Consider the following 16,603-nt stretch of genomic DNA (forward strand, 5'->3'; position numbering starts at 1 on the left):
ATTTGTCGAAGAACAAGCAAACGATGAATACCTTATTTTTCCCTTACTGCTGCTTCTGCCCAGAACCCATAATACCACCATTGATGGTATTTATTGAGCACTTACTGCGTAGCAGAGAACTGTAGTAGTCTCTATCAAATTTGATCCCTTTTCCCTTCCCAGCACAAATCCATTCTAACTTCCTCAAAGCCTCAGAACTACTGCAGTCATATCCCTTCCAATGAAATCCCCTCCTGTTATTTCCTCCTCATAGTCCTAACCTTTGAATAGCCTTTTGCACAAATGATCCACTTGAAATGGTTTTTTTTATAGCGCTTTTGGGTGAGTATTCCACTGAGTTTCGTTGATATGCTGCTTCCTTCCTCTTCCACATCATAAACGAAGAGAATGAATAGACCAGACCTAACACAGATCCCCAAAGCGCATGTACACCGCAAAACACATTGCTGTTTACCATTATCCCTTCCTGGCAGCTTTTCAGGCAGCTTTCAATCCAAGTGACAGTGCCCATACCCAAGCCAAATAGGCATTAAGTTTGCAAATACAATTTCATAAAACATCGCATCAAGTGCTTTACGAATCATCAAGACAGAGAAAACTATATCCTCAACGAGTTGGATAATTTCATAACTAGGGGTTGCATATGATTTGTTCTTCTAAACCCATGCTGCCCACACTTTCTCATCCTGATTTAGAATTTATTAATTTCAGTTTTCTCTCTTTCCACGCTTTGCAACAGGATTGAAAATGGTCTCCTTGAAAGAGGGGTCCTTTCATTTTCCATTAAATGGAAATGCTCTCTACTCTTTTCCTTCCTCCCCAGCTCCCCACAAATTTTCAGTAATGACCATTCAGTAAGTTTATTAGACAACACGGGAAACACTTTGAAATGGATGGGATCCAAGCTGAAGTTTTACGGAGTTGCTTGGGAGAAAAGATGTCAGGGAAGATGATGTTAAAAAGCTTCAGTCCATAGAGCTTTTTGAAGAAAGGTCTACGTGACTTTTGTCAATTGGGCTGTTCCCCAGAGACAGTTATAAAAAGTGACTTGATTTGAAGTTGCAACACTTATTTAGCCTGGAGTTTAACCTTAAAAAGCTTTCTTTTCTAAGCTTCAGCATGAACAAACAATATCCACTCACAAGTGTGGAATCTTCATCCTTTTGGGGACTGGGAGTCCAGGGATCTGGGTTCTAATCCCAATGTAGGCTGTGTGTCATTCATTCAATAGTATTTATTAAGCACTTACTGTGAGCACAGCACTGTACTAAACATTTGGGAAAGTACAATACAGCAATAAAGAGAGACAATCCCTGCCTACAATGAGCTCACAATCTAGAGGGGGGAGACAAACATCAATACATGTAAAAAGGCATTAATATAAATAAAGTTACAGATATATATATAAGTGCTGTGGGGTAGGAAGAGGAGGGAAGAGCAAAGGAAGTGAGTCAGGGTGATGCAGAAGGGAGTGGGAGATGAGGAAAAGTGAGGCAAGTCACAACTTTTCTGTGCCTCAATTTCTTCAGAGGTAAGATGGGGATTCAAAAGTGGTGTGTTCTCCCTCCTCCTCAGCTGGGAGTCTCACTGGGACCTGGACTGTGTCTGATCTGGGATATTGCATCCACCCCAGTGCTTGGCACATAGTAAACACCTAATAATTAACAATTATCATTATTATGGATTTGACAGAGACCACTCCTCCTTTGTCTCCCTCCAACCCAGCTTTCCTTTTACGTCTCTGTCAACTTTACCTAAACAGGGAAGCCCCTTAAAGGGCTAGGTCTGGTTGGGTTTCATGAAACTATGACATGGATATCGCCTCACTAATTCTTTGGACAAGTTTAATTTGGAGCTACCCTCCTTTTTATGGTACTTATTAAATGCTTACTATATGCCAAATTAAGTGCTGGGGTAGATACAAGATAATCAGACTGTACACCGTCCCTGTCCCACATGGGGTTCACAGTCTAAGTAGGAGGGAATAGGATTTAATCCCCATTTTACAGGCGAGGAAACTAAGGAACAGAGAAGTTAAGTGACTTGCCCAAAGTCACATGGCAATTTTAGCGGTCACAAACCTCAGTCCTCTAACTCCTGGAGAACTCCTTTAGTTCTTCAGTGCAGACTGTCTTAGTCTCTGTATCTGAAACAGCATATGCTTTTTGTCTGGGCAAGGAAAGGGACACGAGAGTTCTGGAAAAAGTAACCAGTACTTCTCGAGTGCTTTCAACAGAACAAAAGATGAACGAGCTAATAAAACTGAAATTGCACTTTGTGCACCTTGTAGATGATATTAGATAATAAATTCAAATGCTTAAAAGCCGAAGAAAACATTGATAGCAAAAAAGAAAACAAGCCAGAAACCTAAGCTCCAAACCAGGATGCATGTGTCTATTCAAACACACACCTGCCTTAGTTCCCAGAGATGATGTTAGCGAGATGGGATCCTATTCATAGATGGGAGTATGACGGAAGAATTGATGTGAGACCTATATGCACTGCCACATTGTTGCAGTCAAAGATAGATCCCTGCTGAATGACTGAGTTTGTCCCATGCAGGGCTTATCTTTGTTCGTGAGCCTGCCTCTGGGTAGCCCAATCTACAAAAGCCCTTTACTAGAGGAGGGCAATTCCTCTCCTGATTGCTATCCACCAGGCTGGTCTGCCCGCTGCAGTAGTCTCTCTGCAGCCTACTGCTCTATTGCATTGTCTGAGACTCTGGTTTAAACTGCCCGCCTGGTTTTCAGTTTATCACAGAGCACCGCTTAAGTATTCTATAGTTTACACACTTCAGCTTGCAACTCAATTATCATTCAGAAGTACTGCATTCTGATCGTGCCTTTTTTCTGGCTTGAAAGTAAAATTATGGAGTGTTAAAAAATCTAAAGCATCAATGATCGATTGGCCTTCATGCTATTAAAATCAATTAAACCTACCCTCCCAGGGATGAAAGAAGAATACACTCAGGTTTAAGGAATTCATGTCAGAAAAACAAGTGCACAAAACAGATCTGGGAGAAAACCAGGAAACTGGGGGGAGTTTCAAAGTCCCTGCTCGAATTCCCAGTAGCTCTCCAAAAAAGGAATCATGCAACAGAGCAGACCATCATTTCAGGTGCTTTCTGGGTCGTCCTGACATCCCTCCTCCCCCTCTCCACCACCCCCCCCCCCCGCCTTACCTCCTTCCCTTCCCCACAGCACCTGTATATATGTTTGTACGTATTTATTACTCTATTTATTTATTTTACTTGTACATATCTATTTTATTTATTTTATTTTGTTAATATGTTTTGTTTTGTTCTCTGTCTCCCCCTTCTAGACTGTGAGCCCCCACTGTTGGGTAGGGACCGTCTCTATCTGTTGCCAACTTGTACTTTCCAAGCTCTTAGTACAGTGCTCTGCACACAGTAAGCACTCAATAAATACGATTGATTGATTGATTGATCAGAGTACAATGCACACCTATTCCCTAATATCGCTGAACACCGGGGTAGGGAAGACCACCTGCCCGACAAAAGAAAAAATGGAATGGAGACAGGTAGAACCAAAATGCCTGCTCTATGTCAATGAGAAGCAGCAAGGAGCAGTGGATAGAGCATGGGCCTGGGAATCAGAAGGTTCTAAATCTTCTAAGGTTCTAATCCCGGCCCCACCACTTGTCTGCTGTGCAACCTTGGACACGTCACTTCACTTCTCTGTGCCTCAGTTTCCTCATCTGAAAGATGGGGATTGAAACTGTGAACTCCATGTGGGACAGGGACTTTGTCCAACCTGATTTGCTTGTATCCACCCCAGTGCTGAATATAGTGCCTAGCAAATAGTAAACAGTTAAATACCAGAATTATTATCATCATTATTATTATCATCCCACTAAGGAATCCATTAGACTGAAAGTCTAGTACTGTACTATCCTCTCTCAAGTGCTTAGTATAGCACTCTGCACACAGAAAGCACTCCACAAACACCAATGACTGGTTGATATTGCCATGATAAATCTAGATGGCTCCAGTTCTCTAAAACTTGTTTATTCAAGGAAGTACTATCCATTTGCCTATAAACTCTTGAGGACAGGGCACGTGGTTTGCTTTTGCAGTACTCTTCCAATCACTCTGTACAGTGCTATGCACTCAGTCGATAATTAATAAATGCCTTTGGTTGATGGATTGCACCCCAGCCAGTTCAAACTGGGGACTAAAACTAGAAACACAAACAGAACCTCTCATTCACTGATTCTTTCAGTGACATTTATTTAGCTCTTGCTGTGTGCAGAGCACCATATTAAGCGCTTGGGAGAGTACAATGTAACAATAAACAGACACATTCCCTGCCCACAACAAGCTTACAGTCAGACACGGAGACAGACATTAATATAACCCTTAAAAAGCAGCATGGTCTAGTGGAAAGAGCATGAGACTAGCAGTTAGGAGATCTGAGCTCCAATTCCAATGAGCTCTCTGCTCTGTGACCCTGGGGGATTCAATTAACCTCTCTGTCTCTGTTTCCTCATTGGCACAACTAGGAGGAGATACCCATTCTCCTTATCTCTCACACTGTGAGCCCCATTTTGATCTGATCAACTTGATCTTGCCCCAGCCCTTAGCACAGTACTTGGAACAGAGTATGTGCTTAATACAGTCATTATGATTTTAAACTGGGAATCTGAGAACTTGCAAGAGTAAAAATCAGCTTTCTGTACTCGGCAATGCATGAATCTTGTGGCACTAAAACTGGAGTGGGTTTGAAAATGACTGAATGAAAAAAGTTTCACCAACAAATGGCATTTATTAGGTAGTTTCAGGTGCCTGGTGCCCTGGTGGGCTTTATCCAACACTAACAGAGATTTCCACCTCTTGGGCCCTGGCCCGAGTCAGCAAGAGTCAATGGGGACACTGCAAATCAAGGAAGTAAGGAGGATGGGTGTTCCCTCAGTCTCCTTCTCTGCCCATCTGGAGGCAAACTTGGAAATGATGGGTGGGAGGGATGAGAAGCTGGATGGGATCGGTGGGTAGAGAGCTGGTTCAGGCTGTTTCCTGAAGGAGGTGTGTGGCAGCGCTTGGAAATATCAACTGCCTTACCAGGGATCTGTTGGCGGAATTCCATAAAGGAGATTGGTGGGTTCCGACAAGGGCATCGAAAACAGCTGGTGTTGCTTTGACAACCGCTATTCTCAATGGCAAAAACTTGCAGAAGGAGCAGGACACAGCACCTGAGCTAGCCTCTTGCCCACAGCATTACCGTTGGAGGAATAAAACAAAGTACACAAGGTGGGCCTTCAGAGGCTTTTCCACAGTCACCTGGTGAAGATCAGGAACCTAAGGCTGTTCTGTCACGAAACATGGCAACTCAGGAGCAAACCAACACAAAAATCTTTAAGGGGAACACACAGTTTGTTTTCTTCAATCCCTGTGAATCCTCCTTCAGTTATTTTGGGGGTTACTTTTGGACTCACTGCTTAAACTTTTCTCTAGGTCCAGCCTCTAAACCCTGAAACAGAAAATGATGACAGAGAACTTCAAAAACGTTAGCAGAGGTCAGGGAATGGAATTAGGGAGGTGGCTTCAGGCTCAGCCTAATTACTGGAGTAATTAAGTTTGGAAGAAGGAAGGGGAGGAGGAATAATAAAATAAGGGTGGTAATAACAGGCTACCAATGGGGCAGACCCTTGCCATTTTCCCACCGACTCCTTAAGACCTTAAAAGTCAGTAAAGGAGAACTGAGTAAAAGGAAAGGAGTTAGAGCAAGCTATTTAACTGACCGTAGCTGAGAGCCATTGACCCTGGGAGGAAATTTTACAGGCTCATAGGATCATGTAACACCTGGGCCCTGTTCCTTGAAGCAGGTATGAGGGAAACTGAGATGAGGAATGTCTACATCCTGGGGAACACTGAGTGCTGCTGCCACTGCCTTAAGACTGGCATTTCAGAAAATGTTAGAGCATCCCATGTGCCATTGTTTATGGCTCCCATTTTGGGAATTCTGTCCAGCTCTTGCCAAAAAGTGGACTGCACCACCAGGAGGAACTCTACATTTTGTCTTAGCTCTCCCCTAAACTTCTGAGGTGGCTCTTGGCTATAATCCAAGCAGCAAAAAAAGAAATGCAACCCAAACTCGCTGGCTACTTAGGGATGAAAGAGCACATTCAAAGAGAAAGGGAGAAAGAGAGGTGGAAGTTCTTGCTCCAAAAAGATATATCGTGGGAATGAAAAATTCAAGGACACTAAGCTCTCCCCATGATGTATGTCATCATTTTGGGTCTCAGAACTCTTGTAGGGTAGTGGGGTACACTCATCCAAAAAAGAAAGCTGGACACATATTTCCATACTATCCAGGGAAACTCACAGTTTGCACTGGAAGTGGTTAGTATTAAAGCACAGTTTAATATAAGGCTTTTCCAGGGCACATCCCTTGTATTATAGGAGAAGTGGAGTTATAACAGGCTGTAAAATGGCTTTGCATTGATCATTGGCTTTAGGGCACTCAATCAGCTCTCCCCCTCCTCCTCAAACCCAACCTCGCTTACTTCCCACTACAAGCCAGCTCACACACTTCACTCCTCTAACACCCACCTACTTTGTGTGTCGTGATCTCATCTCTCTCACCAATGACCCCTTGTCCACATCCTTCCTTTAGCCTAGCACTCCCTCCCCAACCTTCAAAGCCTTCTTAAAATCACATCCCCTCCAAGAGGCTTTCCCCAACTAAGCCCTGTTGCTCTCCCTTTTGTGCAGCCTACGCACATGGAATTATACCCCTTAATAACCACAATAATAATTATGGTATTTGTTAAGCACTTACTATGTGCCAGGAACTTGATAGTCATCCCAACTCCACAGCATTTCCTTATGCTCTCCCATTTCCCCTATCTGTAAGCTCCATGTGGACTGTGAGCGTGCTGTGGGCATGGATTGGGTCTGTTTGTTGTATTTTATTCACCCAAGCACTTAGTACAGTGTTTTGCACACAGTAAGCACTCAATAAATATGACTGAATGATTGAATGATAGGAATCCTGTCTGCCAACTCTTTTGTTCTCTACTCTCCAAGCATTTACAGTGCTCCAATCACTTAGGTTGACTGAACAAGAAACTGGAAGGATTTTTAGCAGCATATGATGATGATGATGGCATTTGTTAAATGCTTACTATGTGCAAAGCACTTTTCTAAGCGCCTGGGGGGTTACAAGGTAATCAGGTTGTCCCATGGGGGGCTCACAGTCTTAATCCCCATTTTACAGATGAGGGAACTGAGGCCCAGAGAAGTTAAGTGACTTGCCCAAAGTCACACGGCTGACAATTGGCGGAGCCAAAATTTGAACCCATGACCTGTGACTCCAAAGCCCGGTCTCTTTCCACTGAGCCACGCTGCTTCTCACAAGCACATATCACATATCACAAGCACAGGAACACAAGTGCTCTGAGTCAGAGAGTCCACTATACATCAGAAATGGAAGAGATCTCACAATTTCTTCAGATTCCCACTGATAGTGGAGAATTCTTCTGTGTTTTACTGAACCCAAGCCTTCGTCCACCTCGATTCCATCAAGAAATCATTCTCTGTCTGAAGTTTTCCAGCCCCAGTTTCCCTAGCACAACAGCCTTGGTCCCTTATCCCTAGTTAAGTAAATTTTCCTTATTTCCAAAGTTTTGGAGGCTTAAACCTCTTATAAATCTCACTCCCAGGGATCTACAATTTTTTTTTCCAATTTTATCTTTATTTTCATATTCATTTTCATAAGTTTCCTCTAATGAAACCACATTTTTCTGGCACTAAAAGAGGAAAGTAGACTAGGTGGAGTTGTAATTGAGACACAAATGATCAGTATCCTGCTCTGGGTGATGCTTCTTTCAGGAGACACATAAAAACAATTTACTTTTTGCTACCACTGCACATTGCACATTATAACTTAATTTTTCCCATCCACTAAATAGCTTAGATTCAAGTTTTATATTGAACTGGCCCAAGGTTAATTTCCTCCCACTTCTATTTGGCCGAATTATTAATCTCCTTACCTTCAGTTCAAACCAGGTTTGTGGCACCTTCTAAATGAACATAATTTGCAAATGTCTTACGATATGCTTTTTACCACTGCTCTGCACCACTGGCCTTAATATCAAATCTGAAGAGCTCAACTATCGACTCCCCAGTTAAGCTATAAGCTTCTGGAGGCAGTGATTGTGTTATCATATGATTTTTTATTAATTACTATATTTGTTAAATGCTTACTATGAGTCTAACACTGTTCTAAGACCTGGGGTGGATGCAAGTTAATCAGGTCAGACACTGTCCCAGTCCCAGATGAGGCTCACAAGCTAAATAGGGTGGGCAACAGGCACTGAATTCCCATTTAACAGATGAGAAAACTGAGGCACAGAGAAGTTAAGTGGCTTGCCCAAGGTCACTGGCAACTGGCAGTTGACATTAGAACCCAGGTCCTTTGATTCCAAGGCCAGCGCTCTTTCCACTAGACCATACTGCTCCTTAATCTCCTATAGAAACGCTTAGTTCAATCATTCAATAGTATTAATTGAACTTTAACTGTGTGTAGAGCACCATGCTAAGCACCTGGGAAAATACAATAGAGTTGGTAGACCCAATCCCTGCCCTCAACGGGCTTACAGTCTGGTAGGGGAGACGAGCACCAAAATAAATTACACGTTAAGTACAGTGCTCTGCACAGTAGGCACTCAATGAATACTACTGAGTGATATCACTTTCAGTGCTGAAAGAAAAAGAAAAAACAAAAAATCCCTGACCACAGCTCCTCCTCCATCTCCCCTCTGCCCCCCACAAGCCTGGAGGCAAGCAGGCTTTGTTGTGGGGGAGGAGGGAAAGGTGATGGCTCTGCTGATGACTAAGCAGGTCTGATCACGAAGAGGTGGGCAAGCAGCTACCGAAAAAACTGGGCATTCTGCCCGGGGCACTTGAGCAGGGCAAGAGAGGGGTGGCGGGGCAGCATCTTCTCCCAACAAAAGAGATGGCAGGGAGCACAGGCTTGGGGCAAGGCTGGGATGCGCAGCTCCTCCTCAGTCCAGGTCCCTGGAGCTTTCCCTGCCTACTCTCCTCTCACTCCAACAGAAACACCTGTTCCCGGCAATTATTCCTAGGCTGGATTCAACTTCAGGCCGGTTCTGGCTACTGCTTCCAACACTGATCATTTGCTTTTCTCAGTAAGACACCTTCCTGAACTTCAGTTCTAGATAAGAATTGCTCAAGAGCTAGAACTGAGGGAAATGTTTGTTCGAAATGGTAGCTAAAATTACCATTTTTAACTGGGCTTCCAGGCTCCCAATCTGGGTTAGAAAAGCCCTTGGGAGAGAGATCAGAGAACGGTCTAGTAAAAACACAATTTTTAATTATCGGTCTAGTTTCACCCTCAAATTGCCGTATCCTCTCACCCTAGACAGAACCAGCACTCATCGCTCTCTGCAAGTCTCTTTCTCCCAGTTTCCTGAAAGGAAAAGATTCAGGGGGGAAAAAAAGCTGCAATTAACATCAGGGATCATCTATTTGAAAGACATTGTCACTGTGTAGAGAGATGTGTCCATCCTTGAATTTTAAGAGGTGGAATGTCTCTCCTCTTCTTCTTTCTCCCTACGTTTACCCCTGCTCATCTCCTACCCCATAACCTTCCAGGTTAGATCAGCCTAAGGAACTCCTGACCCTGATCCATTCACCTGCTTGATCTCTGGAGAGAAGCGAGGCTTGAAGCAGAGAAGTCGGGGGAAGTGAATAAATACATCCTATGTCGGTGCCAACTTCTTTCCCAGGAGGGGACTAACTTGGCATTGGGACTCTGGGGGAATGGCAGGTAAGGTGTTTCGAGGCATGAGGGAGACTTTAATTTGATGACACAGCTGGCAATTTCTTAAACCCTACCAACTTATCCCACACAGCTCCAGGTAAGTCATTTTTGCCCAGCACCAGACATACCGGGCAGGTGCCACTGCTCACTACTCCCCTTGGAGGAGTGGTGAACAGCAACAGGACACACAGGTGTTTGCTGGGATTTCAAATTTATGTTTTGGAGGGGAAACCAGGTAAGTTGAGTCAAGAGAAGCAGCATGTCCTAGTGGGTAGAGCACAGGCCTGGGAGTCAGAAGGACCTGGATTCTAATCCCAGCTCTGCCATTTGTCTGCTGTGTGATCTTGGACAAGTCACTTAAAATTATCTGTGCTTCAGTTACCTCATCTGTAAAATGGGGGTTAAGACTAAATCCTATGTGGGATGGGGACTGTGACCAACCTGAATAACCTGTATCTACCCCAGAGCTTAGAAGAGTGCCTGATACATAGAAAGTGCTTAACAAATGCCATTAAAGAAACCAAAACAGTCAATGACTGTACGAAAGCAGGGAGGCTGCTTGAGGGTGGCTCCCCTCAGTGTGAAGCCAATTTACTCCTAGGAAATAAAAAAAAAAATCCCTCATCCCTGGTCTGGTTCCTGCATTTTGTGAGGGGCCTGCAGGGCTCCAGTCACTATGGAAGAGGACATGGATCACTCCTTACCTGGCAGGCATTATAGAGCAGCTGGTGCTCCAATTTTTTGATGCCTAGGATCTGCTGGAACATCTCATAGAGTTGTTCTTTGCTCAAGATGAGTTCTGAGACAGCGCTGAGTGCCATCCGATTGGGCTGCTTGCACAAGTCCTCTTCCCCCTTGGAGATAGCGTCATATTTGGCGATCCACGAACTCAAAACCGTCTCCTTGCTCAATCCGTCGATCTCCGGCAGACTCCGCACCCTCTTTTCTATGTTCTTCTTGAACACGTCTCGGAAGTCGCTCGCAGAGCACCCTCCACTGTGAACCATCCGGGCCACCCGATCGCTTTTGAGGAAAACCTGGAAGGAACGGGGAGAAAGAAATCCAGGCACAATTAAGAGCTGGGCACCGATACCACCGATGAGGGTTAAACCACTGCAGGAGGAGATCCGGGAATTGTGGTCTAGACTGGAAGCACCTCGAGGCTAGGGATGGTGTCAGCCAAGTCTATTGTACTCTCTCAAGTGCTAAGCACAGTGCCCTGCCCGGGGTAAGAGCTTAAATCCCATTGACTGATTGGGAGAGAAAAAGGGCCTGAGGTGAGCAGAAAAGCAGGGCCGCATGGCAGGGTACCATTCCACCAGAACTCTGGGGTCTGATAACTGGGGAAAACAGTCGAGAATCAGCATGGTCTACTGGAAAGAGTACAGGCCTGGGAATCAGAGGACTTGGGTTCTAATCCCGACTTTGCCAATTGCTTGCTGTAGGGCTTGGGCAAGTCACAACTTCTCCGTGCCCCAGTTCCCTAAACTGTAAAGTGGGGATTAAATACCAGTTCTCCCTCCTACTTAGACCGCGAGCCCCAAGCAGAACAGTGACCTAATTAACTTGTACCTACACCAGAGTTTAGAACAGTGCCAAAAAAAAACAACAAAAGACCCCCATCTCTGGCCGGAAGCCCTTCTCCCAAAGCAGAGCAGAGAAGCAAAAAGCAGTCATTCCACTGGATAACCGAGAGCTGCTTCACAGTAACCCCCACCTTTCTCCTCCCCAGAGTGTTCTGCTCAGTCTGTCTGCTGCCCACCTCAGACAGGCTGTGTGTGGGCTTCTTATCAATAAGCTGCTACCAGCTGGTGGGGGGTCGCCATGTTACCTGTCTCTGGTGTGAAGGTTTCATTCAAAAGTCAGTGGGATGGCTGGGAGCATTCTAAAGGCTTGGCTTCCTCACCAAGCTTTGGAGACCCCCAAGTGACGGAGTAGGGGCTCAGCAGAGTAACCCCAGCACTACACCCCTGTTCCTGGGTCAGCCACCCCCGTGTTCTTGCAGAGCCAGGAATCTCTGCAAGCTAAGAGATTTTAGTCCCCATTCTTCCACTTGTCTGCTTTGTGACCTTGGGCAAGTTACTTAACTTCTCTGTGCCTCAGTTACTCCATCTGTAAAATGGGGATTAAGACTGTGATTCACTTTATGGGACATGGACTATGTCCAACCTAATTAATTTGTACCTATCCCAGTGCTTAGAACAGTGCCTGGCACACAGTAAGCACTTAAATGCCATTTTAAAAAAAAGCTTCCCATGGGACCAAGATTTCCTAGCCATGGAACTGGGACCATAGTGATTGTACTCTCTCTCTCCTAATCACACCCCCAAAATATTGCCCTGCAAGAACAGCCAGAACAATGAAGCCCAGAACAAACTGTGGGTCAGCTAATTAGTTGTTGGTGCCAGTGTTGACACCAAAAATCTCAGTGATAGTGTCTTCATGCAAAGCAGGAAATTAGTGTGGCACATTCACAATTCAGAGGTTACTAGAGACAACCATTCATTCATTCAATCGTATTTATTGAGCGCTTACTGTGTGCAGAGCACTGTACTAAGCACTTGGGAAGTTCAAGCTGGCAACATATAGAGATAGTCCCTACCCAACAGCAGGCTCACAGTCTAGAAGGGGGAAGACAACCAGACATTTGACAACACAGGATTTGAAGTGGTAGCCCCAGAATCCGTTTTCAATTCCTCACTGGATTTTCAAAAATTCGGTAGACACTGTAATGACCCGGATGGGATGGGAAACAACAAGCTCTTTGGTTTTCACCTCCTACTGACTCAGTGGGGCTTATTAGGGCTCCCAAATCTACCATGTAACAAGCCCAAGGTTCTCACAGGGCACGGGACTGAGCATAAGTCTTAAAGGTCTGCCGCCTCAGTCAAGAGGCATATATGAATGAATGACTATATCTGAAACTGAATGTACCTGTTATATTGTTCTATTGTACTGTCTCAAGCTCTTAGAACAGTGCTCTTACATAGCAAGTGCTCAATAAATACAATTAATTGATTGATTTGATTAATATAAGAAAATTGAACAAGACAGTAAATATCTTTCCCTGATGAGCTAGGATAAAAAGTACATGCCTGGGAGTCAGGAGATCTGGGTTCTAATCTTGACTCTGTCACTTGCCTGTTGGGTGACCTTGGGCAAGTCACTTAACTTCTCTGTGCCTCAGTTTCTTCATGTGAAACGTGGGGATTCAAAACCTAGTCTTACTCCTATTTAGATTGTGAGTTCCATGTGGGATAGGGATTGCATTTGACCTGATTATCTTGTGCCTACCCAAGTGCTTATTACAGTGCTTGGTATGTAGTAAACAGGTGACAAATACAATTAATATTATTACTTCCCTGATTAATGGAAGAGGAGCGGCTTGAGGTAAGAGCAGAATGGTGGGAGTTCAGGGGAAGACAGAGTTTGAGGATTCTGAAGCACTAACACTGAGGAAAGATGACAAGGAGGGAAGGCCAGTAAATGGCAATGGCCGGCAGAATAGGCAGTGTGTTTCCATTCCCTTTCAGCAAAGACTTTAGACTGTAATCTCCTTATGGGCAGGAAATGTATTTACCAACTCTCTTGCACTGTATTCTCTCAAGCGCTTGGTACATTGTTCTGTATACCATAGCTGTTCCATAAATACCACTGATTGATTCACTAATTGACAGACACTCATGAGGCAGCGATACAGTGACAACAGCGGGACCTTGGAACCACAGCCCAATCAGCCAGGCAGACCAGGAGGGTTGGGATAGAGATGCCTGCTGGTCAGACCTTGACTAATTCTAGTTTTCAAGCCCCAAGTCCCAGGATGGGGTGAAAATGCCCATCAGTTATTTTGAGGTGTCACAAAAAGGAATTCCAGATGAGATTTTTTTTTTCCTTTTCAAATCATGTGCTTTTTGGAAAATAAACCGAGACCAAACTGAGTTACTACAGGAGAAAGTCAATGCATAAAATTATTACAATGGTCCATCCAGCCCAGGATTCTTTGTCTGATAAAGACTGCAGGCTGTACAGAGGAACCAGTTAATGGCTGCCTTCCTCAACAGCTACCTTCCTGGGGACAGACAGACTATCCCTAGCATAAGAATTTGTTTCCACTGTCCTCAGCACTCCCGTAGGTATGTCCTTGCAATCTATTTTGAAAACTCATATGGTAAATGTTTTTATGCTAATTTCTCCCATTAGAGAGTTAGCTCCTTGAGGGCAGAAAATGTGCCATTTTGTTTTTCTGTACTTCTCAAGCCCCTAGTACCGTGCCCCAAACCACATACATGATCAATAAATGCTGTTGTTATTATTACTACTAGTTATCCTCAAATAATCAATTATAGCTTGCACATTCACAAATGTCTCTCAATCCTACTCAACCTGTAAGATATGTTGTTCTGCACAACTTTCTATGGCAAATCACATACCCTGACTATCTGTCTCCTTTCACTCGTGAACCTGTCATCTTCATGCTTCATTTGATAATCACGAGATCCTTCACTGATACAATTTTTATCAAGTATGGACTAGCCCTACATTCTTTATGATTTTGTAGAATTCAATCACATCCTCTTTTAGCCTTCATTTTCACAGACTGAAGAGGTGTAATCATTTTAGCTTATTCTCCCATAAGGTAGCTAGCCCAGCTACCTTACTTACTAGAGTCATATGAAGAATAAATGGGAGAAAAGGATAGGAAATAGTGGTCACTGTGACCTTGGGCAAATCACTTCACTTCTCTGGGCCTTAGTTTCCCCTTTTGTAAAACAGGGATTCAACACCCATTTTTCTCCTACTTAGAATATGAACCACGTAAGTGACAGGATCTGTGTCTGACCTGATTATCTTGTATCTAGCACAGGAGTTAGTAGAGTGGTCGGCACATAATAAGCACTAAATGAATACCATAATTATTATTATAATTATTAGCATCTCTGCAACCAGGTGGGAGAACTGGTTGAGGCCATTATTAGCATGCAATAATAAAAGAAGGGAGGGAGAGTCCTATTCCCAGAAGCCAGGAGAGTTCTGGGCCTGCCGAATAGAAGCTAGAGAAAGAAGAATGGGGGAGAGCCTGGATTGTCATCCCATTTCCAAAGCCCTTCCTGTCAAGGTTAAGTCTGCCCCAGGAGTTTAGCTCTAGTCAAGATCAGAACTGAGGCTTCTGAATCCCTAGAGATAACCACAACCCCAGGGATGACATCAATCAGAACACACCTAAAGAGAGAAAAGGAGTAGAAAACCCTTTCTCCAGTCCTTCATCTGCCACTGTTTCCTCTCTGGGTGATAGTTCGTGCTGTGAAAATGCTCTTTCCCACTGGAACTCCCATAATTCCCTTCTCCAGCCAGGAGGGTGAGGATGCAGCCACAGAGTAAGGCCGCCTCAACTTTCAGAATGCTGTGATGGTGGATGCCACTGTAACTCTTGGACTCTGGGTCACAAGGAGCCTGAAATTCTACTCCTCTAGCCCCCTCCCTATTGTTGCATATAATCACTATCCCTGTTTTTAGCACCACTTTTGTGTCTATATTGCTTCATCTCCTTGTATGTCTGCTGCCCCTCTCCCCTTCCTTCCTCTTAGATCATGTGGCCCCTGAGGGCAGGAACCTCATCTAATTTCCACCACTCTATTTTCTCCCAGTGCTCTGCATCCAGTAGGTACTTAAAAAGCATCATTTCTACTACTACTCTTAAAAACTTTCAATTTTGGATGAACCACCTCCAGAAACCTGGCTTTCACAGCACTTCTACTTCCATCTCAGAAAGGCAGACTCTGACTGGACTCTTACACTGATCCTGGGCAGTCGGTAAATCCTCTCCATCAACTTGCCAAGCCCACCTGCCCAAGCAGGCCTTGAAAAGCCCTGCTGGTAGGTGGCAGGCTGGAGATAACGAGATGAGGGGTGGGGTGAAGCTCCTCCAGAAACAAGTCGGGCCCGAAACACTCGGCCCGGCGCTGAGCCAATGGAACTGCCATCCACCCCATTCCTAGACCGGTGCCCTTGGGGACTGGTGCCCTCAGGGTGTTGCCAAAGCTCTCCCATCAGACTGCAAACACCACCCACTTCACTGCCCACAGAGCCTCTAAACTGACAGAAGACAAACAATTTGCCAGCCAAATTCTCAGCGATAGCCAAGAGATCTTTCCTGGGAGTGTTGCCAATGGGTGCTTAGCTCAGAAACTCTTCAGGAAGGAGAAGACAGCTACGCTAACAGAAAAGCAGCTTCTTCCCTCAATGCAAAACACACACACACGCACATCTTACTGCTGTCCCCTAGAGTGTCTATTCTTTCTATTTAAATAGGTCCCAGGCATTGTTACCACTTTACTGATACCATCTTCTGGTGGCAAATAACCTTGGGTGAAATACTGAATTCCTGCCCTCCTGTAGGGCTACAACCACCAAAACCAATCCAGTCATTTCTACTGCCCTAGAAGCTCAGGACTGGAAAGAACTGTAAGAAGCTTCCTAGCCCATTCCCCAGTCTTCAGGTAGATCAATCAATCAGTGCTATTTATTGAGCATTTACTGTGTGCAGAGCACTGTACTAAGTGCTTGGGAGAGTGCAATATATTTAATAGAGTTGGTAGACATGTTCCCTGCCCACCAGGAGCTTACAATCTAGACAGCCAAACAAAGTGCCCCAGGGAGATGGACAATTTGTCCCCCTCCTCACAAATTTGCCCACATGTAGCCAACCCTGACCAGGGGGCTGGGAGAAGAATGATTTAATGCACATTGGTATTACAGCTTCTCTCTTAAGAAGAAAACATTTAAAGCAAGCTGGATATAAC

General features: G+C 44.5%; 1 protein-coding gene across 10 annotated transcripts in view; it reads right to left on the reverse strand.

The window, feature by feature from the left end:
• The window catches only part of CADPS2 (calcium dependent secretion activator 2), a 371,455-nt gene that overhangs the window by 241,443 nt on the left and 113,409 nt on the right, over positions 1–16,603 (reverse strand). For all 10 annotated transcript variants that reach the window (XM_038752460.1, XM_038752456.1, XM_038752457.1 and 7 more), the window contains exon 3: positions 10,508–10,840. In XM_038752460.1, coding sequence (XP_038608388.1) covers positions 10,508–10,840 — 333 coding nt within the window. The remainder of the gene's footprint in view (positions 1–10,507; positions 10,841–16,603) is intronic.

The sequence above is a fragment of the Tachyglossus aculeatus genome, chromosome 10 (assembly GCF_015852505.1).
Source record: "Tachyglossus aculeatus isolate mTacAcu1 chromosome 10, mTacAcu1.pri, whole genome shotgun sequence".
NCBI lineage: Eukaryota > Metazoa > Chordata > Mammalia > Monotremata > Tachyglossidae > Tachyglossus > Tachyglossus aculeatus.